At 46.9% G+C, this 24,008-nt stretch overlaps 1 protein-coding gene across 1 annotated transcript; it reads left to right on the top strand.

Moving 5' to 3' along the window:
* The first annotated feature begins 4,440 nt into the window (after nucleotides 1-4,440).
* LOC309537922 (uncharacterized protein) lies at nucleotides 4,441-19,635 on the top strand. Its single transcript, XM_082233066.1, has 7 exons — nucleotides 4,441-4,599; nucleotides 11,573-11,686; nucleotides 12,723-12,869; nucleotides 13,837-13,980; nucleotides 14,365-14,499; nucleotides 17,155-17,313; nucleotides 18,025-19,635. The coding sequence occupies exons 1-7, from the start codon at nucleotides 4,551-4,553 to the stop codon at nucleotides 19,440-19,442; spliced, it is 2,166 nt and encodes a 721-aa protein (XP_082089192.1). The 5' UTR covers nucleotides 4,441-4,550; the 3' UTR covers nucleotides 19,443-19,635.
* Nucleotides 19,636-24,008: the final 4,373 nt, after the last annotated feature.

The following is a 24,008-nucleotide window of genomic DNA, read 5'->3' as shown; positions in this document are numbered from 1 at the left end:
AGGTTTGCCCTAAAAGCGCCTGCAACATTGCCGTGTGCTGCCTTTATGACTAATGACAGCTAAAATTTTGAGGGGAGTTTCAAGGGACTGTGACATTCACAGCCGGTCCACCCAGCAGGGCCGAAGCTAGGGGGTGGTGAGGAGGCCTCCCCCCCAAATTGACTAAAAATATGTCTATAAACAGGGATGCAGGTGGTGCTGTGGGTTAAACCACAGAGCCTAGGACTTGCCGATCAGAAAGCAGGCGGTTTGAATCCCCACGACGGGGTGAGCTCCCGTTGCTCGGTCCCTGCTCCTGCCCACCTAGCAGTTCGAAAGCACGTCAAAGTGCAAGTAGATAAATAGGTACCGCTCCGGCAGGAAGGTAAACGGCGTCTCTGTGCGCTGCTCTGGTTTGCCAGAAGCGGCTTAGTCATGCTGGCCACATGACCCGGAAGCTGTATGCTGGCTCCCTCGGCCAATAAAGCGAGATGAGTGCTGCAACCCCAGTGTCGGCTATGACTGGATCTAATGGTCAGGGGTCCCTTTATCTTTACCTTTTTATATCTATAAATAAAAATACCAATTATTGCCTCATAAGAAAAGGTTTTAAATAGAGGGTCTTTATATGATAAGTGAGGGCCCTGCTTCCCCCTATTTTTTTTCCTTGCCACATTCCTTTTTTCTTTAAATTTCACAAACTCAAAATACACACTATTTCACATTGTGTACTTAGACTCACGATGTTTCAGCCAATCACAATGCAACTTTCCAGGGGACAGCCGAAGCCAAATTGAATTGGGGGTTGGAGGAGAGGTGGAACGAAGAGCTAATTTGTCCGTGGCTAGGGGGCGTAATCTGGACGGTTCTGCCAGGGGTGCAAGATCACCTAGCTACAGCTTTGCCGCCTAGACTGCCTCTCTTGGAGGACCTCACCTGGTCCTTCCTAGAAGGCAGAAGGGAGGAGGTTAAAACAGAGAGCCTTGTTGACTCTGCTGCTGCTGCTAAAGAGTGGTCATTGCTCCCCCTGTCCACCTTGGAAGAAAGCTAGGAGGGGCTGGATGGCTGCTGCCCCTACGAATAAAAGGATGGGTGCCTGAGACAGAGGGAGAGGTGCAGAGGAATGGGGTGTGTGTGTGTGGCTCTGGCAGATGCAGAAGTTGCCAAAAGGAGGTGTACAAGGCACCATCCAATCATCTTAGGGACTTCACTCTGGATTTGTAGTCTTTGGGGTAAAGGTGCCTGTTTCTTGTTTTCTCTGTAACAATCAACTGAGAGTCAGAAACCCATGCAAATCACCCAGAGATCTACCAGGAAAACCTGCTCTCCCTTCCGCCCATCCCTGAACTAGAGGAGTGAATAGGTGGATTTGTAGGAGACCTGGTAGTGCATAAACGGCCTTGCCTTTTCAGCAAGGGATGGGCCATGCATGCCCGTCCAGCTCTATAATTCACTAACTGGCACAGCTTGCTTTCCTAAGCCCATGGCAGAAAGCAATTCCCTTGCCTGAGGGGGTCTTCAAAAGCCAGGCAGAGAGCATGCTTCTAATCCCTATTACATGCAACCTCCTTTCTCTTTTCCTTTCCTTTCCCCTAGCAGGTCACTGTGCATTTATTGCAAGCAGATGAACAACAACAACAACAACAACAACAACAAATCCAACAGGTTAAGCATTTCCCAGCATGGCAAGGGCAGAAACGGAGTACAGCTTCCCCTGTTGAATTCCTGCCAGTGTTAAAAGTTCAGGAGTCCTTTCTGCTGGGGGAAGGAAAGTGGCAAAGCTATTCTTCTTGCAATCCTTTAGTCATCACCGACCTATCAATCTGCATTGCTAAAGCATTCGCTGCCCCTCCCTCCTCCTTGCTTGATGCTCACCTTCCTTGCCATGTGCCCTGGACTGCCCCACAGTCAATCTGTGTGTTCCCTTGGACAGGCTTATTTATTGAAGAGAACTTGGGAAAGTCAGGCACACCCAATCCAAGCAGAGAACAGACTCGTGTTGGGTCCAGAGATGCCTCTCTTGCAAGAGAAGGCTGAGAAGGCTCAGTCATCTCAACCCTCCTTGTTTTAATGAGTCAGGATCTGGCCAATCTCAGAGGTGGGAGAAGGAGTCTGTATGACTGCGACTTCCAACCACTTGACCACACAGCCTTCCAGGAACTTGGAAGAGAGCCTGGGATGCGTCCAATTCCCACCTCCACACCAGGATCCAAGCAGACCTCTAAGGCCATTGCTATGAGGTCACTATATCCAGATGAGATTCAATCACATCCCAGCAAACTTTGGTTGCACATTTAAAGCTAATTTGGAGCCCTTGGGCAGCAAACCTGCTGTTCCCCACTCAAAAACGTGTGGGGTTTTTTGTAGTAAGTAGGGTGATGGGAGAATACAATTTAAAGTGTGCTTGAGGCCATGCCATCTTACTTATCTACAAATAAATTGGGATAGATGTTCAATGGATAGCCCACATCATCTAAGCTCCCCGCAAACTCTGTGGAAACAAATTAGAATGAATATTCAACAAAGAGGTTGTCTGGAAAGGATCCAACTTTGCTGGCTTAGCTCAGTGTTTCTCCCTCTTCTATTTGGGAGTGCTTTGTCAGGCAGATAAAAACAAGGACTGGAGAGCTACAAAAGCATCTCCCCTCCCCCCAAGAGTGGCCCATACAAAATTCCCGAGTGAGAGAGGAATCACCAAAAAAGGGAAGAAAACCAAACCAAACCTTGGTCTAAAATCTGCACTATTGACTAATTTATATATGGACTGCTACACATTTAGAAATGCTTACTACAGTTTAAATAGAAATCCAGTACATCTCATTGCAGTGGTGAAATCTGGGTTGTGTCCAGAAACGTAATCTCATTCCTGCAAGGGCTTCTGCTTGTGCAATGGAAGATTCCCCACCCTCTCTTCCCTCTGTGCACCCCCATCTATTCTGGGGTCACCCCAACCTTCTGGAGCAGATTTGAGGGGGGCATAAGGAGAAAATAAGGAGGGCAAGTTCCGCTATGGAGCAGAAAGTCCTTACGCAAATGAGATGACTTGGTTGGATGCCAAAGTATCATACCACTTGTGGATAGTACATCTGTATGGATCTTTCCAATGTAAATAGAGCTCTGTGGACACTGCTGTGAGAAGGTGGTTTATCAAACTCTTACAAGGGACATCTTCATTGCACCCTGTAAATCAGCAAAACTAATCCCAGTTCTATTTCAACAACTCTGTGGAAGAGATTGGAAAGGATTGCAAAAACCTCTTTCAGACATTCCCACCAGAGGTAAATCAACGCCCCAAGATTTTGACATTCATCTTCTCAACAGCTGTAATAATTCTAACTGTTCAACCTCAGTGTTTGAACGGTTCAGTTTTTATCTCTGGAACTCAGATGCCTTGGGATGATGAGCTACACTTCTTGAATGGCAGCAGGTTCTGCAGATTCAGAGGGAAGCCACTGTACAATGCACTTGATTGTGTTTCAAGACACAGCATCCTGGTTGCCTGAAGTTAGACTCCCTCATGGGGCATAGAAATCTGCCTTATACCGAGTCAAATTTTTGCTCCATGCAGCTCATTAACATCTACACTCGCCAACAGCACCTCTCCAGGGTGTCATACAGGGAGCTTCTTCCCACCCTACTTGGACATGCAGGGAATTTAATTTGGGCTCTCCTGCTTGCAAGACTACTGAGCTATAGCTCTGCCTCAAAAGAAAACTGTTGTCTAGTGGTGAATGATGCTGGAGAATCTGGGCCTTGCTTCTCATTGCTTCTCTTCATAGATTCAGGACAGATAAAACGAAGCACACAGTGCATAGTTCAGCTTTGGAACTTGCTCCCATGAGAGGTGGTGATGGCCATGAATTTGGATGGCTTTCAAAGAGGACTGGACACATTCATGGAGGAAAGGGCTGTCAATGGCTGCTAGCCGCAGTCGGAGGCAGGAATGCTTTTGAATACCAGCTGCTGGAAACCACAAGAGGGAAGAGTGCTAGAGTCTTGTTTTGTGGGTTTCCCCCCAGGTATCTGGTTGGCTGATGTGAGAACAGGATGCTGAACCAGGTAGGTCACTGGTCTGATCCAACAGTCTCTTCTTATGTTCTGATTGCCTTTCTCTTTCTCCCTGCTTCAGTTTCTCCCTCTCTGTTGCTTTTTGTATCCTTTCCTCCAGCTTTCCCTCCCATCCCAACCAGACTGGCTGGATTCCTGAAGCCTGACACATCCCCGCCTTCCCATCCATCCTTTGGGATGCTCCAAACATCTCCTCCTGAAATCCTGGCTTGTGACTCACCTTGATACCAGGTGGGTCCGGTCCAACGTGTCCTCTGGTGCCACACTTTGTGCTCACGTGCCTGGCAACCCTCCTTTGCACTGTCCCCTCCCAGCCATTGTGAAAGCAGCAGAGCCCAGCCTGGGACCAATTGGGAGTTCAAAGTGGCACCTTTGTTTGGGGCTGGTCCTTACGGAAGGGCAGGATTGGGTGGGAGTATTTAGGAGGTTATTAAAGGCAGTGCCAGGCAGCAGGTCAGAGACAGGGGCTCAGGACACAGCAAGGAGCTTAGAGCTGTTTCAAGATGGCCAAGACTTGGGCAATTTTGCTGCTACCTGCTCTCTTCTACCAAGGTAAACTAAAGATGGATTGATAGGAAATACTATTGTTGTTATTATTAATTTTTATAATGATGTTGCAGAATGCACACTTTTAGTTTAGCTTTCAGCGGTGCAGGCAAGGCCAGATTAAGACCTTTAGAGGCCCCAGGCACCGTAAAATATTTTTTTTATTTCTCAAAAGGAAACCTACCTTAAGATGGAAAATAATGTTTGTTTTTGTATACTTCTACTTTATTCCATGATACGAACAATTTATTTACCAGTTTACAGCCAAATTTTGTGCTTTAATTAACAGAGATGAATTTTGTCTCAGAATTTGTAAACTGAAAAGCAGAGTTGCAGGTCCATGGAAAAACTAACAGTGGAAAATTTCTGTGGTGCCCCTTGATACTCTAGTGCATGCTCATTTTGCTTAATGGTTCATCCATCTCTGGGGGCAGGTTTGATATTGCAGGATCACAAGCGCTTTTTCCTCAGTCCTGCTCTTTTATCCTTTTGACGTCATCTTAAATTTTACATTCAGTATGCCTTTCCTGCTATAAGACATTTCAAGTGATGCTTGGGATTGTCCTGTAAGTCTGTAATGCAGAGATGCCCAAAATATTCCCTCCTTGGTAGCTGCTCCTGTAACAGCGGTTGGATCTACAGCAGTTGCCCAGTGATATTGTTTAGTTCTAGCCAAGTAGAGTTTGGCATCATCCGCACTTAAATGCATTTAAATTCCTAGAGTTACCTGGGAAGCTGGATGGATGGTTAAACCACTCTGGGAACGGTAGCTCCATGAAGGGAATATGGGCTGCCTAACAGCTCTCAGCACTTTGGACACAAACTACAGCTCCCAGGGTTTTGCATGGGAAGACAGGACTGTTTTAAGTGGTATAATAGTGCTTGAAATGTAGCTAGTGCAGACGTGGATTCCTGCAATTCAAATCTCCCTTAAGGAGCTATGACCTCACTGCTTTGTTGCTTTTCCAGTCTGCTGGCAACCCTAACTAAGTGAACCAAGGCTAAAGAGATGCAGTTCACTCCAGGCTGCTGCAGCAATGAGGTGGACAAGCTAAATCATGAAATGAGGCTTCTTGCATTGAGACTGACCTGCTTCTCCAGCAAAGTTCAAAGTTCTTTAATTGTGCTATTGAGGACCAGCCTTTATAGGAGAAAAACCACAGCACGGGGTCAGAGCATCTTTTTGCATGTAGGAGGTCCAAAGTTCAATTCCCAGCATTTCCAGGTAGAGCTGGAGAGCTGAAATCCTGGAGAGCAGCTGTCACTCAGTGTAGACAATACTGACCAAGATGGACCCTAAGGTCTGTCTCAGTCTAAGGCAGCTTATTAATTAACTAAATTTTTAGACCCCCTTTGTCTGAAGACCAGAGGGAAGTTTGCAACACAGAACCCAAATGTCAACACGCAACTATACCTCATAAATACTGAAAGAGTTAGAATCATGGGGTAGCTCAGTTGGTTAGAACATGGTGCTGAGAACGCCAAGGTTGCAGGTTTGATCCCCGTATGGGACAGCTGCATATTCAGGTTGGACTAGACGATAGTCAGGATCGTTCCAACTCTATAATGCTGTGATTCTATTATCTGTAGAATTGGAAAGATCCCAAGGGACATCTAGTCCTATGCAGGACTATTATTATAGAATTATAATAAATACGTAATAAAATACAGATGATTGTAACAGCAACAGCATCAAAAACAAGGGAGGCAAGAATCAGTAACCAGGTAACTAAAATGCAAAAAAACCCAATGCAAAAATACCTTATATTTTCTCTAGCCAAAGACAGCGCTTAATCCTAGCCACTGCACAGAAAATGGCAGACCTTCCTAGTTCTTGCCTGGGAGCTTTCCTTTTCTTTCCCAATCTTTCAGTCTGGGCAATCTTCACTTCCTTCCCTCTCACTCCCCACAGTTCCTTCCCCAAATCCACCTGCCACCTTAATGTTTCTGTAGTTTCTGTAGCAAGGAGAGGGAGAGAGAGGACTGGGAGGCAGCGTGGGGAAGCTCCACCCTGAGAATGACTTGTCCCAAATTTGACATAAACACCCAGAAGGTGCCTCCTCCTCCTCCATGGAAAGGGATTTTACAAAACACCTTATGACGGAAAGAGGACAATTAGCAAACAACGTGATCCTCTGGCTTCCCGGGTTCTCTGGTCCAGGAATTCTGGAGACCAGAATAATTATGTGGGGTGCGGTTCCATGCATCCCATAAACATGTGTCCCAGAAACTTATTCTCTTTTGTTCTTGTTGTTGTTGTCTTTAAAAATTGGAGCCTAATCTTTGAAACAACAACAACAACAAATTGAGAAGGAAGGAGGAGCCTGCCTTTGCCATGTTTCTGCTCCCAAAATTTCCAAAGCTGCATGTTAAAAGTTACTATGTAGGGATTAATTTCTCTTTAATATCTTCCTGCACTGGGTGTTTATTCTGAAGTAAGTCCTACTGAACTGGGGACTCATGCACACAACCAATGACTTTAAACAGTCCTGGCTTCCGCCAAATAATCCTGAGAACTGTAGTTTGTTAAGTTTGCTGAGCAGGGCTTTTTTCCCCAGCCGGAACTCACTGGAACTGCCATTGCTATTATATGGGAACAAGGGTTCATGGTGAGTTCCAGCACCTCTTTTTCTAGAAAAATAGCACTGGTGCTGAGAGTTGTTAGAGACCTTTATTCCACCCTCAGAACTACAATTCCCAGAACAGTTTAACAATAAACACTTCTTCCCAGGGGACTGCAACCCCGGGGTCTCCTAAGAGCTCTCAGCACCTGTAAGAAACTGCAGCTCCCAGGATTCCATGGAGGAGATGCCATTTTATGGAGAACCTAGACACCTGCCAACTAAAAATTTTAAAATGTTTTGAAAATTTTCTTTTGAATTTTTTGTATGTGGGGGTGGGATAGATGTTTATTGGGCCTGGGAATTTGTTTGATTTTATGTTTTTGTTATTTTTATTGTTTTTTGTTTGTATTGTTTTATTTGTTTTTTTTTAAGGTGTTATTTTGTTCTTAAGGGGAGGGGTCAGGGCTGCCGGGGAGTAGGTCCCAGCCAACAAAATGGCTGGGGCATGTTCCACTGGGGGGAATGCACTGGGACAACCGATCTCAGTGATCACGGGTAGGAGGAGGAGTTATGCTAAGACCAGACCATGTCATTACAGAGGAGGCAGGTTTAGTCGTTGTCTGAGGACTATCCCTGCCTCCAGGTCTGGTCCTGACCGGATGGATACTAGAATCAGCAAGGGATACCCACATGACCTGAAAGTGTTGCTGTGCAATGCCAGGTCAATGATTCATAAGACCACTGCCATCCATGACTTGATCATGGATGGAGGACTTGACCTGGCATGTGTAACAGAGACTTGGTTGGATGAAGCAGATGGGCCTGTCCTTGCCGCTGCTTGTCCACCAGGTTTCTCTTACGTGCAGCAACCCAGGTCATGTGGGCGGGGAGGGCAGTGATTTTTAGGAAGTCATTAGTTTGCACCAGGCATCCTATTGGGAAGACCCAGTTTTCCGAGTACATGTTCTGGAAGTTGGGCAATAGGGGCAGTACAGGATTCCTTTTGGTGTACCGACCTCCCCGCTGCACCAAGGATTCCCTTCCCGAGCTGCTTCAGGTTGTGGCGGATGTTCTCCTGGAGACACCTAGCTTGGTTGTCCTAGGGGATTTTAACATCCATGCCAACACGACCTTACAAGGGGCCACTTGGGACTTCGTGGAAAGCATGGCCTCCATGGGGCTGTCCCTGAATAAGTCTGGCCCAACCCATAGCCGCGGACATGCCTTGGACCTGGTGTTTACCTCTATGGATGTTGGTGATCTGACACTAAGTAAAAGCGAAATGAAAGAAGTGCCATGGTCAGATCACTTCCTGGTGCAACTGGACTTCTCTGCGACCCATCCCCTCTGCAGGGAGGTGGGACCGATTCGGATGGTCCGCCCCCGCCACTTAATGGATCCAAATGGTTTCCAGAGAGTGGTAGGGGATGCTCCATCCCATGTTGATGGCCTTGCAGCCGATTCCCTCGTGGCCCGCTGGAATGTGGAGTTAACCAGGGCTATTGACTGTTTGGCTCCGAAGCGCCCTCTCCGATTGCATGGAGCCCGGACAGCCCCGTGGTTTTCCATGGATCTTAGGGCAATGAAATAATCGTTGAGACGGCTAGAGCGCCGGTGGCGGATAACTCATTCCGAATCTGACCGGACACAGGTTAGAGCTCAACGTTGAGCCTACCAAGTGGCGATAGTGACGGCGAAGAAGACCTTCTTCGCCGCCTCTATTGCATCTGCAGAAAACAGCAGCAGGAGACTTTTTCAGGTGTTTCACAATTTAGCGGAACCACCTGCGACATCGGGGCCCAGTACGGGCCACATGATCTCCTGCAATGATTTTGCAAAGTTTTTTGCAGATAAAATCGCTCAGATTTGGGAAGAAGTAGACTCCACTGTGGGAGCAGGGCCAGGGTGCGAGAGTGCTAGAGTCCTGTCTAGTCAAGTTGTGTGGGATCAATTCCAATCTGTTACCTCCGAGGATGTGGACAGGCTGCTTGGACGAGTGAAGCCAACCACCTGTCTCCTGGATCCTTGCCCATCCTGGCTTATAAAAGCTAGCCGGGAAGGACTGGGCGATGGGCTTCGTGGGGTGATGAATGCTTCCCTCCGTGACCCGCTGAAAGAGGCGGTTATTAAACCGCTTCTTAAAAAACCATCTTTAGATGCGGCCATGATGGCCAATTATCGCCCAGTCTCAAATCTTCCATTCTTGGGCAAGGTGATTGAGCGAGTGGTTGCTGAACAACTCCAGGCACACCTGGAAGAAGCGGACCATTTGGATCCCTTCCAGTCGGGATTCAGGCCTCATCATGGGACTGAAACTGCCTTGGTCGCACTGGTTGATGATCTCCGGCGGGCTAGGGACAAAGGTGAGAGCTGTTTCCTAGTTCTGCTGGATCTCTCAGCAGCATTTGGTACCATCGACCATAACATCCTTCTGGACCGTCTTGAGGGGCTGGGGGCACTGTCATACAGTGGTTCCGCTCCTTCCTCCGGGGCCGTGTTCAGAAAGTGGTGGTGGGGGATGAGTGTTCAGACCCCTGGGCTCTCACTTGTGGGGTGCCTCAGGGTTCTGTCCTCTCCCCCATGCTTTTCAACAGTTACATGCAGCCACTGGGAGAGATCATCAGGAGGTTTGGGCTGGGTGTTCATCAGTATGCGGATGATACCCAGCTCTACCTCTCTTTTAAATCAGAACCAGTGAAGGCGGTGAAGGTCCTGCGTGAGTGTCTGGAGGCAGTTGGAGGATGGATGGCGGCTAACAGATTGAGGTTGAATCCTGACAAGACAGAAGTACTGTTTTTGGGGGACAGGAGGCGAGCAGGTGTCCTGAATGGTCCTGGATGGGGTAACTGTGCCCCTGAAGGACCAGGTGCGCAGCCTGGGAGTCATTTTGGACTCACAGCTGTCCATGGAGGCACAGGTCAAATCTGTATCCAGGGCAGCTGTTTACCAGTTCCATCTGATACGTAGGCTGAGACTCTATCTGCCTGCAGACTGTCTCGCCAGAGTGGTACATGCTCTGGTTATCTCCCGCTTGGACTACTGCAATGCGCTCTACGTGGGGCTACCTTTGAAGGTGACCCGGAAACTACAACTAATCCAGAATGCGGCAGCTAGACTGGTGACTGGGAGCGGCCGCCGAGACCATATAACACCAGTCTTGAAAGACCGACATTGGCTCCCAGTACGTTTCCGAGCACAATTCAAAGTGTTGGTGCTGACCTTTAAAGCCCTAAATGGCCTCAGTCCAGTATATCTGAAGGAGCGTCTCCTCCCCCATCGTTCTGCCCGGACACTGAGGTCCAGCTCCGAGGGCCTTCTGGCGGTTCCCTCACTGCGAGAGGCCAAGTTACAGGGAACCAGGCAGAGGGCCTTCTCGGTAGTGGCACCCGCCCTGTGGAACGCCCTCCCATCAGATGTCAAAGCGATAAACATCCACCTGACATTCAGAAGACATCTGAAGGCAGCCTTGTTCAGGGAAGTTTTTAATATGTGACATTTTAATGTATCTTTCATCTTTGTTCGAAGCCGCCCAGAGTGGCTGGGGAGGCCCAGCCAGATGGGCGGGGCACAAATAATACATCATCATCATCATCATCATTATTATTATTATTATTATTATTATTATTATTATTAATTCAGCATTCATTCTGATTTGATTGTGGGGAGGTTACATAAAGCGGGATGGTTATCCCATGCTTTCTGGGATAGCATTTTCTTGTCACTTTTCAGACCATTCCACAAAGGCATTCCACAGAGGTTCAATGCAGTCATTTGATGTTCATTGGGTGCCAGCTAAGGATTACAATGCCTGTTGTTGACCGACACACACCCTGCAATATCAGTCCCGGAATAAAAATCTTGGAGAGATAAGCACTTTGCACTTGCCGACTCTTGCTTATTTATTTTAAACTGCATGTGATGCAAGCAAAATCCATTATGCAAAGAACTGTGGAAGTGATACTCGTGGTGTGCAATGAGAAAGATTAAAATCTGATGAGCCTGCATGACATATTCCCAATGTGCTCCTCGTTGCGTAACTCAGTTCCACAGCTGAGCAGCCAGCAGATGGCATCCAACAGGCACAGTTTTCCCTCGCAAAGGCTTCGACCCACAAACATGAGACTCTTAATCTCCGGGTCATGGGTTCAAGCCCCACATTCGACAAAAGATTCCTGCATTGCAGGGGGTTGGACTAGATGACCCTTGTGGTCCCTTTCAACTCTACAATTCTGGATCTGGGGGAATTTATCAGTATGCATCAAAGTAAAAGTCAAACAAAAGTATGGATGAGCCCAAAGCCTCCCCATATTGGGGGAAAGCACACCTGGTGAATATCTGCCTGTTGCGCAGGTGCTAAAGGGCAGAGTGGAAGAAGCAGCCTTAGACCTGACCAATTTCTCTCCATCCTCTTCCAGCCTTTTCCTTGCAATGCAACACGTGTCACGGTGAGTACGATTGCTTAGGAGAGAACGTGACGTGCGAAGATCCTTCAGCCAGTTGCTCAACATCTGTCCGAAAGGCTTATGTCGGTAAGCATCATTTTTTGCGGTGGTCATGCGTACTTCTTGTTTGTTTTGTAAGGACTGTGGGTCATCCATACACAAAAAAACATGTTCGTTCTAAAAACAAACAGATTAGAACAGTGTTCTAATGTCGTGATCGGGGCTAAATAAAGTCACAAACCAGTGAGCTAGCTTTCGAGCTTCACAGAACTCTTCCTCATATTGAGCTTGGTGATCAACAGTAAAAAAATCTGGTGTTGGGGTGGCCAGAATGTTGCTGTTAGAGGGCGTAGTAGAGGAAATCTGAAGTTTCAGGTCTTGCCTTTATCACCATGCCATCACCATGCTTTCTGGGCAAATTTGAGGTTGGGGCATGAGAAAACAATACTAACTAACCTATCCTGAAGCCTGCCAATTGTTCTGGGAGCTGAGCATGTGTGTGTGTGTGTGTCTCTCCTTGCAATAGAAAACTCAAGTTGTGAGTGCCAACAGGAATCCCAAACTTTGGGGTTCGTAATTAATGTTAAGTAGGAACCCCATGCTTGACATATCAGCTATTCAGTTTGTGGGGTGCTACAAAATGGGGGGGTTGCTGCCCCCCGAAAAAACCCTGCAAAACTTTGGCACAGGTTTACAGAGGACCCCAAATTTGGGGGGTTGTAGTTCATGGGCCCCCAACAGGATTGTAGTGAAAAGAGGCGATGAGAAACAAGAGCAAGCTATCGGCAAGCTTGGGGGAAATCCATGGTTTGCAGAAGTGTCAATGGGCAGCAGAAGTGGGTCAGCAGAGGTGGAGGTGGTAGTGATGCCCAATGGTCAGGCGAAGTAGACCTTCCTCGGTGCATGACCATAGCAGGCTTAAGGCAGGGCCCTTCTCGGCCCAGCCTGACTCACAAAGAGACACTTCAGAGAGTTCCCCTGCTTGATTTGCCCTAATATATAGTAGTGTGGGAATGAAATGAAAGGTACCTCTGGGTTTCATACAGCAAAAGGAAAAATTGGGCTCGGGTGCCAGTTTGTGAGATGCTGTGTTAACTACAACATTATTTCTTTCCCTGTCCAGGCTTCCTGGAATTCCAGTCGGTGAGGAAAGGCTGTGCCCCCCAGCTGTTTCCCCATGAATCCATCTCCCTCAACTCTCACCTCATGTCTCTTTCGTACCAGGCACGCTACTGTGCTGAGGATGGCTGTAACAATGAGACCTACTTTGGTGAGTCGTGTGGCTGCCGGCAACCAAAATGAAACCAGGTTGAAATTTTTTTTTGGGGGGGGGTTGGATTTTGAGGGAGGCTGAAAGCATATTGAGATGATACGTGAAATTTCCAAGAGAGAGTTACCTAGAGGTCCACCATTGTTACCTGTTTTCTCTTGAGGTGTGTAGGAACTTGTTCTACTGTATGAATGTGATGAATAAATATGACAAGGGTGAAGTTTGCATTCCTTGCCTTGCCTGCAAAGTGGTTAGCATGTTGGACCAGTACCTTGGCCAGGGTTCGACACCACACTCAGCTATGAAGCTCACCTTGGGCCAATCAACTCACTCTCAGCCTGGTCTACCTCTCACGGTTGTTGTGAGGCTAGAATGGGGATTGTTTGTTTGTTTGATTGATGGATGGATTGTATTTCTATTCCGCTTTTCATTCAAATGAATCTCAAAGTGGCATACAATCAATAAATAACCGTAACATAATAAATCATAATATCACATCGCGAATACAACATACATCATATAAAACAATTAACGAATTATCAATAAAACAGTTGCAATCTATAAAAAACCTTAAAACATCAACTAAAAAAATAAGCTATACCTCACAATTACGGCAAGTCATGTGATTAACAAATCAATGAGGCATTTAGAATCTATAAATATTAAAAACATTCACAAAATAGCAACTGAAAATATAAGCTAAGCACTTAAATTCATTCACACAATCTCTGCACCCCCGTGACTCATAACCTTTCACTCTGTTCAGTTCATTAACTGCCTTGAGCTCCTTGGAGGAAAGGTAGGATTTAAATGAAATAAAGAAAGTCGTGTTTTTTTTAAAAAAAACCACTCCCAGGTTCCTTTGCTGATTGTCCATAGGATGCCATTCCCCCTGCCCTCCTTTGCCATCTCACTGTGCTCTCCCTCCCTAAGCACATGCTAACCCCCACTTCCTGTCTCCCCCCAGTCTCCCATCCTGCCCCTGTCAATCACATGCGCTGCCACAGCTGTGCCACCCAAGGAGCCTGGTGCCCCGAAGCGTCTCGCACTCAGATCAGCTGTGCTGGGGATCAGGACCAGTGTTTGGATCTTGCCGTCACCGGAAAACTGGGTGAGTTGGTGGTGGTAGGGGCGGTAGGCAGTGCAGGATGTGTGGGGGAGGGAAAGAGGTGAGGTGTTTTTCGGAAGAGGGAGGTGATGATGGGAGGGACCCGTGGAGATGTGGGAGGAGACACAAAGGGGAGAAACCTGGCAAATCAGAACTGGGGATAAGAGTCTGCTGGATCACCGTGGCCAACCAGAGGCCTGTGGGAAGCTTGCAAGCAGGACTCAACCACAAGGCAGCACTGTCCCCTCCTGATGTTTCCAGCAACTGCTGTTCAGAAGCATTACTGCAGAACATAGCCACCATGACCATCAGCCACTGATAGACTTCCCCTCCTCCATGATGGGTTCTGCAGTGTCTTATGTCTTTCACTGTCAATTATGCCTGCAGGTCCGTATGACAACATGAAGATGAAGGGCTGCACCAACCTCCCACGGTGCCAGGAGACTTTGAGCTTCCACTCTGCAGACCGTACCATCCATGCCAGCTGCTGCTCAACAGCCCTCTGCAATACCTTCAACCCAGGTAACTACTAAACTTGATAGCCGGGCATCAGATATAGAATTGTACGGTATAGGATCAATTTGTTTTCTTGTGACAGTGGGTTCCCCAGCATGCTAAGCCACCCTCAGTCCTTATCTCATACATCTGCAACAGTGGTGGTGTGGCCTTGTGTCCTCCCAATGTTCTTGGTAGAGCACAGCCATCATAGCTAGTCGTCATTGATTTCCTTTTGCTCCATGAATTTCTCCAGTCTTCTTTTTGTTGTGTTGTTGTTGTTTAGTCATTTAGTCATGTCCGACTCTTCATGACCCCATAGACCAGAGCATGCCAGGCACTCCTGTCTTCCACTGCTTCCCGCAGTTTGGTCAAACTCCTGTTGGTAGCTTTGAGAACACTGTCCAACCTTCTCGTCCTCTGTTGTCCCCTTCTCCTTGTGCCCTCCATCTTTCCCAACATCAGGGTCTTTTCCAGGGAGTCTTCTCTTCTCATAAGGTGGCCAAAGCATTGGATCCTCAGCTTCAGGATCTGTCCTTCCAGTGAGCGCTCAGGGCTGATTTCCTTCAGAATACATAGGTTTGATCTTCTTGCAGTCCATGGACTCTTAAGAGTCTCCTCCAGCACCATAATTAAAAAGCATCAATTCTTTGGCAATCAGCCTTCTTTATGGTCCAGCTCTCACCTGGAGCAGGAACTGGCAAGCCACTCCAGTATCCCTGCCAAGAAAACTCCATGGACAAAGTCCTCTTTTAGACCTATCCAACTTGGTGGCCATCACTGCTTCTTGGTGGACAAAGTTCCATAGTTTAACTATGCGCTGGATGAAGAAGTAACCTTCTTTTCCCTGTTCTGAATCTTCCAGTTTTCAGTTCCTTTGGATGTCCATGAGTTCCAGTGTTAGGAGAGAACGAGCAAGTCCTTTCCTCTAGCCCCCTTTCCCCTGCCAGGCTATCTGCTCTACACTCAGGGCTGATGGGAGTTGTAGCCTAGCAACTTCTATTTTTTTAAAAAAAATTTGTATTGAATTTTCAAATTATAACAACAAATTTTCCACAAATCTTAGTTAAACAATTTATATACCCATATTCCCCCCCTCTTTGCCTTCCCCCGTATTTCTGTACTGATTTATTCAACAATTTCTATTCCCTGCTGGTTTGACCTCTTACATAGTTGTGAAAGTTTAGTCAAAACCTGCCAATGAGTCCAAGTCTTTATACTGTCTTTTTATACAATTTATAAATGGTTCCCACTCTTTTTTGAAATCAGTGTTCTCTCTCATGTATCCTCTCTGTCAGCTTAGCCAGTTTCACGTAGTCCATAAGCTTGGTTCGCCATTCTTCCTTTGTTGGCGTTTTCTCTTTTTTCCATACTTGTGCTAATAAAATTCTTGCTGCTGTTGTTGCATACATAAACAATCTTGCTGCTAGCAACTTCTAGAGGACTACAGATGAGGGATGCAGTCAAATGCTTAAGACACTGGTATATTCTACAGGTGACCTTGGTCTTGTTGTTTTTTGTATAGCTAGCCTTGAATGTATTGTCTCTTTGGGCCAAACAAGGCAGAACATCCATTGGTGATTTCTGTCTGGACCATGGCAGGCAGAGAAGGCAAGGGTGGCTCCTGCTGGGCTTCTATTGGTGAAGACAGAAGTCTTGGTCACTGGCAAAGGTCAGCCAAACCGCAGCAGCATGCCTGCTCCATTAGAGTAACTTGGCAGTGGCGTAGCGTGGGGGGTGCAGGGGGGGCGGCCACACCGGGCGCAACATCTGGGGGTTAGGGTTAGGGGGTGCAAATCCATGGGTTAGGGGGCGCAAATCCTTGGGTTAGGGGGCGCAAATTACTTTCCTTACCCCGGGTGCTGACAACCCACGCTACGCCACTGTATCTTGGTGATCCTCAGCATAAATTCTACTCATTGAATTCTACTCAGTATTGATCCAGAGCAGAACTCCAATGTATAGTTAGCAGACTAAAAACTTAAACACATTGCAGGATTCCCAAAAAATAGACCAGAGGCAACTGTATTTCAACCAGCAGAGCTTTACTGCTACTGAAAGCAAATGAGCATAATGGTCACAAATCTAATACATTCATGATTGGCAGTGTCCAGTTGCAGCAGACTTAACTTAAACTTACAATAACTTATAATAGGTCTAAATCGTAACACTATATACAGAACACCACACCAGAAGGAAGAGAGATAGAAAGAGAAAGTAAAACCCAGGCTCCTTCTTTTATAGTCAGCATGACCTTGAAGAAGAGATAACAGAACCATTTTCAGCCAGCTGTACTCAGCTTCTCTGAAGGAATAACCTAAACATCATGAACCTTCTGCTTGTTTTTTTCACACAGAGAAGCTTCCGGAACCCTCTTGAATTAATCAGAATAGGAAAGATTTCTTCTGCACTAAGAAATGCAAACTGACAAAGGAATCGGGCAGTCTTTTGGGTACTCTGTGCCCATTGCTTAGGGCTTTGTGAATTGATGCAATAACTTGGTCTGGTAGAAAATAGGCATCCAGGTCCACTCTTGCAGCAAGGAAATAACATGCACTCCTTGTAACTGGAAGCGAGTCCAGTCCACAACCTGCTGCTTGTGCAAATGGCAGGAGGATTCCTGGTTGTTACGACAAAGGTATGCCTCATGGCTGTTTCTTTCACTTTTCTCTCTCCTTTCAGATCTTCATGTCCAAAGCCAGGCAACAAACGGGCTAGAATGCTATAGCTGTGTGGATGACAATGGCTCTGGGTCCGGGTGCTCCAAAAAATCAATCTCCAAGGTGCAATGCACAGGCATCCACAACATGTGCTTGGAGGGGATTGGCAACAGCCGTAAAGGTGAGTGTTGATCTGCAAGACTCCCTACACTTAAGTTTCCGGTGCCATTCTGGTTAGGCAGAGGAGGCAAGCATTTTTTTGTTTCCTTCCAGAAACAGCAAAACCAGAGTCAAAAGTGGGCAGGACACTCGCCCCCCCTTCTCGTACCCAAAGGTGTAGTAGTCTGAGGTCGGGTGGGGGTTGAAGACTTGTTACTCTTTCTGTGTTAGGGTCCCTGTCTCCAGCATCTGAGAGCTACCCAACGAGCATAAAATGGGAACTTTTTAGTCACTGGGAAGAAGTCTTTTCAACCCTTTGCATTAACTACAGTCCAAAAAAGTGTAAGGGGGGGGGGAGTCAGACACTGAGGATTGGCCCCTAGGGCCACTCTGGAGAAGGTGCACAAGAAGAACTCTGAGTTGTTCCATGGGCTGCAGAGCTAAATGTTTAGGTACACCAAAAGAACAAGGTGCTTCAGTTTCAAGAGATTAGTGTGCAAGTTCTGCTGCATGCACTGGGCACCAAAACCCACCCCAAAGGTTAAATCACTCTAAAAGAAATTGTAGGAGCTCTCCAAATCGTTTTCCAGCCACATGTCATACGAGATTTAAGGTGTGCGACAAGGGCTGCAGTTCACACTCGCCCAGGGAGAGTAACCACAACAGCCTCGTAGGGAGCAATAAACCCTTTTGCCTAATTGTCTCTGTTCCCTTTTCTTTTCTTCACCTGCAGCTGGTAGGGATTTGGGCCTAGTGACCTTCAAAGGCTGCGCCTCCCCAGCCATGTGCCAGAGCTCTCTCCTGGCTTTGGTACAAGAGCTGGACAACGCTGACGTCATGTGTTGCCAAGGCAACCTCTGCAATGACCGCATCGTGGATGGCGTGGTGACGCAGCGCATAGTCCCTGCGGACAGTGCTGACACCACAACGGTGGCAGAGTGCGCCACCCCCACGCCATCTGGCACTGCACCAAATCCTGACTGCATCTATGATGATGAGGATGAAGACAGCGTTGCGGTTGCCCATGTCCCCGCTGGTGCAGACCTGTCTCCCGGGAGCCATGTCGATAATGAGACGGCCTACAAGGTCAATGAGAAGGAAGGGAGTGAGTCTTTGGTCAATGAAGGCGACCGTAACCACTCAACGACTGCAGGCGAACACGTTGTCAACGAGAATATCGTTGGTGATCACACAGAGGGCCACACCGTCTCCCCCGCGGGCACCGCAGACTCTGAGGACATGGCAGCAGGCAGTTCCTCAGCTGCCACAAACTTGGACGAGAGCCACGCTGGCACCAACGCCACTTCTTCTGGCAATCATGGCAGTGTTGTTGTGCTGGTGCCCGTCGTAGTCCCCAAGAAGAATGCCACTTCTGCCACTGCTACCACCACCTCCTCTTCCTCCTCAGAAACAAGCGCCGGCAACATGGTCGTGGCTGCTTCCAGCGATGACGATGATGAGTATGAAGAATGTGAGGCAGAAGAAGAGGCCATCAGCACCGGGCAGCAGTTCATGGCTGGTAAGGAGGCAAACCGTGAAGGTTCGGCCGCCACCCACCCTTCAGGTGTGTTCTACGAAAGTGAAACCCGGCCACATGGGTCTGCTCACTCTCCTGCTGCCGGTACCACAGGAAACACCAATGTGGACCACACTGGCCACACTACTACTAGCAGCGAAACCTTTGCCGTCGGTGGCAATCATGGAGATGCCAGTGGCGAGCATGTCACCATTGATGGTAGCAGTCCCCAGCCAGGCCATGCCACCAGTGGCTCCACCACGGGAGGAAAGGTGGAGGCAGGTGCCCCTGTTGTGATCACTGCCAACGCACCAGCCACCACCAGCAGTCCTGCCGGAGCAGTCCTCGTTTCTGGAGCGGCAGCTGGCACTCCACGCCCCAAGAAGAAGATCCCATGCAAGCGGCCCAGGCCCCAAAGCCAACCCGGCGTGAACCTGGCATCCGCACCTGGAGCTGAGAGCCGAGGCGTGGAAGACACTGCCACCAAGAACCCTGAACCCTCGTTGTTCAGTGATGCTAAGCAGCCGGAGCTCAATGCAGGGGGGAAAGGTAGCCTTGACAATGGGGCTTTGGGCCTTGTCTCCAACTTGGGCCTCTTCTGTTTCACTCTCCTGTTGGCTGCCCTGTTGCATTGAACCCGCAGAGGCTGGGATTGGGGTTAGGTCTGTTGATTTGTTTTAGACAATGCTTTTTTCTGAAAAAAAATCTTTTGGTACTCTCATTTTGACTCAAGAAAACCACCATTTTATAGTTCAAATAGGGGAAAATAAATACAGTAAATGGACAAAAGTACAAAGAACATGGATTACCTCATATTACACAGCTGTCAACTCAGGAGACACCGGGAACAGAAATGAAGCTGCCATCGGAGGTGGTAACAATGAAACTGACCAATCACCGTGCTAGATTCCAACTCCTACTTCACACATTAAACACTCACTTACGTCTGAGGCTCAAGGAACACCGTGACAGGAAATGAGGCCACCATTGGGCATAGCAATGGAACTGATGATTCACTGGGCTAGAGAAGAAACTATTTTTTTTAAAAAAAATAGTTTCTTCTTCCGTTAGATTCATAAAATGTTTAGGGGTACACGTACCCCTGTGTCCCCCCCAGAAAAAAGCACTGGTTTTAGAATCAAGGAGTACGGCTTCCCACCCCTTGATCTACTGCCATTTCCTTTCGTAAAAGAACATTCGAACCCACACAGGGTTTAAAGGAGAAGTGTAATCCAGAATAAAATTTGGAATGCTTGGGTTTTGCATGAAAGTATGCATGGGTGTGTGAGAGAATATGCACAAATGAATAAAACAAATGGCATCTTGCTCCCTCCTGGTAGGAAAAATGGGATGAGGCTCCATGTGTTTCATATACCCTACAAGACCCTTGGCTGAAAGAAGAGTCTTGCTTATATTCAGGCTGAGCTGGGAACTCCTCCTGGACTGATTCGGGAGGTGGGGTGCCATATTGACATGTAGTTAGAGAATGCAGGTTTTGGTGTCTTCGGGTGTCTTCCCGTGTAAGAGTCGGGGTGTCTGTGCGACGTTTCGACGAGGTCTCACTCGTCATCTTCAGGCTGGTGCTTTCGGCTTCTTGTTACTGGAACAGAGCAGAGTCTGGTGTTTGAGTTCCTATAAATACTGTTGAGGGGTGTGGTGTATAGCCTCCAACGTTCTGGGCAGAGAGGAAGTTCCTAGATTAGTGTGCCTTTTCTTCTTTTGTTCCTTAATTACTTGAGGGATATCTTGGGTGATTTCATGAGTGATATTCTGAATACCACTGGGTGGGTCATTAAGTGTAGATTAGTTGCTAAAGCTTTCGTGTCTTGACCTCTTGAGCTTGTGAAGAGTTTTTCTGAGAAGATGGCTGTGCTGCATTTAGTTGTGCTCTGGCTTGGCTTCGTGTATAGGGGCGAGCTGTGGTTTTGTGCCTTGTGCCAGCCAGATCTGTGTAGGGATTGCAGGGATTGTAGTTAGAGAAGTATATATTCCACATAACCAACAGGATACACAAGTAGAATCATAGAATCATAGAATCATAGAATCATAGAGTTGGAAGAGACCACAAGGGCCATCGAGTCCAACCCCCTGCCAAGCAGTAAACACCATCAGAGCACTCCTGACATATGGTTGTCAAGCCTCTGCTTAAAGACCTCCAAAGTAGGAGACTCCACCACACTCCTTGGCAGCAAATTCCACTGTCGAACAGCTCTTACTGTCAGGAAGTTCTTCCTAATGTTTAGGTGGAATCTTCTTTCTTGTAGTTTGGACAAGTAGAGCAGTTAACCCATAACATATTGGTAGGTCTGTTTGTTTTCATATGCTGCTAGTGAGGTTTGTACAGTTCACTCACCTGTGCCAATAATGCGCAGCTATGGGGAACTGCAAGCACACATTGACACACACTATATTTATTAGGAAATCTACAATGGGATTTTTTTTGTTGTTTTTTTTTACAATTATATATATATTCCAGATACACAGAGCAAAGCTCAGTCGGTCACAAGCAAAACTCAGGGCTCCTCCAAGCTCAGGAAGGCGACTCTGAGCTCCAGGGTCAATTCAGTCCCATCTAGGCATTGTGAAGGCTAATTGCAAAATACAGCAAATGGAGAGGAGCATCCATATTCCACTTGGGGGGGGCAGCTTTAAAATGATTTTTTATTCTGCATTCATGATGGCTTGTGCTCAGGATACTACCAGGGCAGTCTGACATGATCTTGCTTTCAGTACTGTTTGTACATGCAAAAGTTCTAGGGCGATCACACAGCTTCCTTTCTAATCAGTGCATATCCTGTAACTACCCGGTGAAACCCCTTAACTATTTATATCACCAATGTTCTGGTTTATTTTTGTACCACTTTTCGTTGCACTGTGGTCCCTCCGAGGAGCAATCATGTAGTAGAATTGGGGAAGCATCGTGAAACATCTAATAAAGGAGAATGAACCTACCACTAAGGCAATTTTCTTGGGTCAAAACCATGTTGCAAAGCACACCTGTGATGAAATGCTGGTCAAGGGGGCGGGGGGAGCAGCTCTGGTTGCACATTGGGACTGAGGTATAAAATCACCCAAATCCAAAATGTGACAAATATCCTGAGGAACCCACCTCCCATCCCCACTATGTGCATAAGCCAGAGAAAAAGGATGTTCGGTGTCACAACACTTGGAATTTTCCTTGAGATAAATACAGACAGAGCACAAACTACCCCTTAATTCTTCTCCCCAACAGAAACAAAGTTTGTTGAGGGTGCTGAGAGTTGTGGTGACAGCCCATGTTCCTAGGGTTGCCATATTTTAAGAAGTAAAAATCCAGACACAAAAACTGAGCTTTCGGGGGTGGGGAATCAACCACAAACTTGTTAAGATTTCCCCCCCTGGATGCTAATTTCACCGTTCCAGATATTCCAGCCGTATCTGTCCCCTTCACAGAGCTCCAGTTCCTACAGTAGTTTAACAATCAATCCCTCTTCACAGGGAACTCTGGGAATTGCAGTGCTGGGAGAGGAATAAGAGGTCTCCTAATGACTCACAGAACTCTTAACTAACCACAGCTCGCAGCACTCTCTGGGGCAAGCCATGACTGTTCAAAGGGGTATAACAGTGCTTTAAATATATGATGTGGATACAGCCTAACTAAGCACTGCCTGCAGGCCTCACCTTTCTCACTGCTAACCTAAACACAGATGCCTTTGGAGCGTCCCATTTCTAGCTTTGACCTTGCAGAATACCTTGCCCATTGCCTGGTAGTGGGCAGGGTATTCAAGCTCCCTTGCAATTAAGAAACAATGTTATTTTAAAAACAACACACTAACACTGCAATTAAAACGATTGCGTGCTCGTTTTCTAGGTCATCAAAACAGCTATTGCAACATAGCTGCCATCTGTCAAAGTGTTGCCCAGAGGAGCAGCTAGATAAAATTATTGGTTGGTTTGCCACAACTGAATGGCTGAAAACCCAAGGAGGGCCTTCCCCCGATGACTCATCTTAGGGCAGATTCACGTAAATATGTACCAATTTGTTGCACACAGTCCAGACATCTTTCCTTGGGAATGTAACAGTCTTCCTTACGTACCTTGGTGCATGCTAGATTTGGACATGTGAAAAGGCAGCTTTCCAATGTAGAGCGTCCATTGCCCCATTGGCTGCCATATGGAAATTGACTGTGCAAGTGGGATGAGAACCAACTGAAGACTGGATCCGACTCATGCTCCAGTCACATGCAATTAATTGTGCGTAACAATTTGAAGTTCCACAGTTCCCTGGAAGTTCAGATGGCTGTCAGGATGTTGTCAAAAACAAAGATGGGAGCTCCACTGGGAGCTGGCAAAAATGTTGCTGCTGCTGTTGCTTTTTTAAAAAGAAGGCAGAACAAGTGTCAGTGAATGAACCTTCCATGGTGCTGTCTGAGGTTGCTAGTGCTGGACCTCAGTATGGATATTGTAGTAGGGTTGCCATATTTCAAAAAGTGAAAATCTGAACACAAAATTGTTGAGTTTTGTGTGTGTGTGTGTCTGAAATGTCAAATTAAAGTAAGCTGGTTCGCAGCACTTTCAGAACCACTTTGGATCCAGGAGCTTAAATCTAGCCTGCAGCTTCCTATGGGTTCTTTAAACTTCCAGAAGCCCAAGAGGTTCAGCAGTCTTCTAGATGGGAGCTTGTGCCCCTCCAGATGTTACTGGACTCTAACTCCCATAATTCCTGGCCACCTTGGCAAGAACCAATGGGAGACAGCATCCAGCAACAGCTGGAAGGCCACAAACACAAGACAGCACAAGAACTCAACCAAACTCCATTTACTTCACATTTATTACGCACCAGGGAATTTGACTTCTATGAGGAAATAGCTATGTTTAAATTACATTTAAAGAGTGTGCAGTCTGTATGCCTGTTCACACAAATACGGTAGTTGAGCTGTACATTCAAGCTGTGTACACATTACTGGTTTAAAATGCAGCTAGGGCTTTTCCAGCAGGATAAATGGGTTTTTACCATGAGTGTCTTCTTGTTTTAAATTTATTTTTTGTTTTAGTGTTCGTAACTGTTTTAATTACCTTATGTGGAAATTGCCTTGAGATGAATTAAGTGGTTCTTCTTCTTGTTGTTGTTGTTAATACAGTTTTTGACATGTAGCGTTCAACCCATGTACAATCTGTATATCTCTTTACATAACAGTTAAGCTGTACAAGTCAATAAGTGT

The sequence above is a fragment of the Podarcis vaucheri genome, assembly GCF_965113315.1.
Source record: "Podarcis vaucheri genome assembly, chromosome: 7".
Lineage (NCBI taxonomy): Eukaryota > Metazoa > Chordata > Lepidosauria > Squamata > Lacertidae > Podarcis > Podarcis vaucheri.
This window is presented reverse-complemented; position numbering and strand designations above follow the sequence as displayed.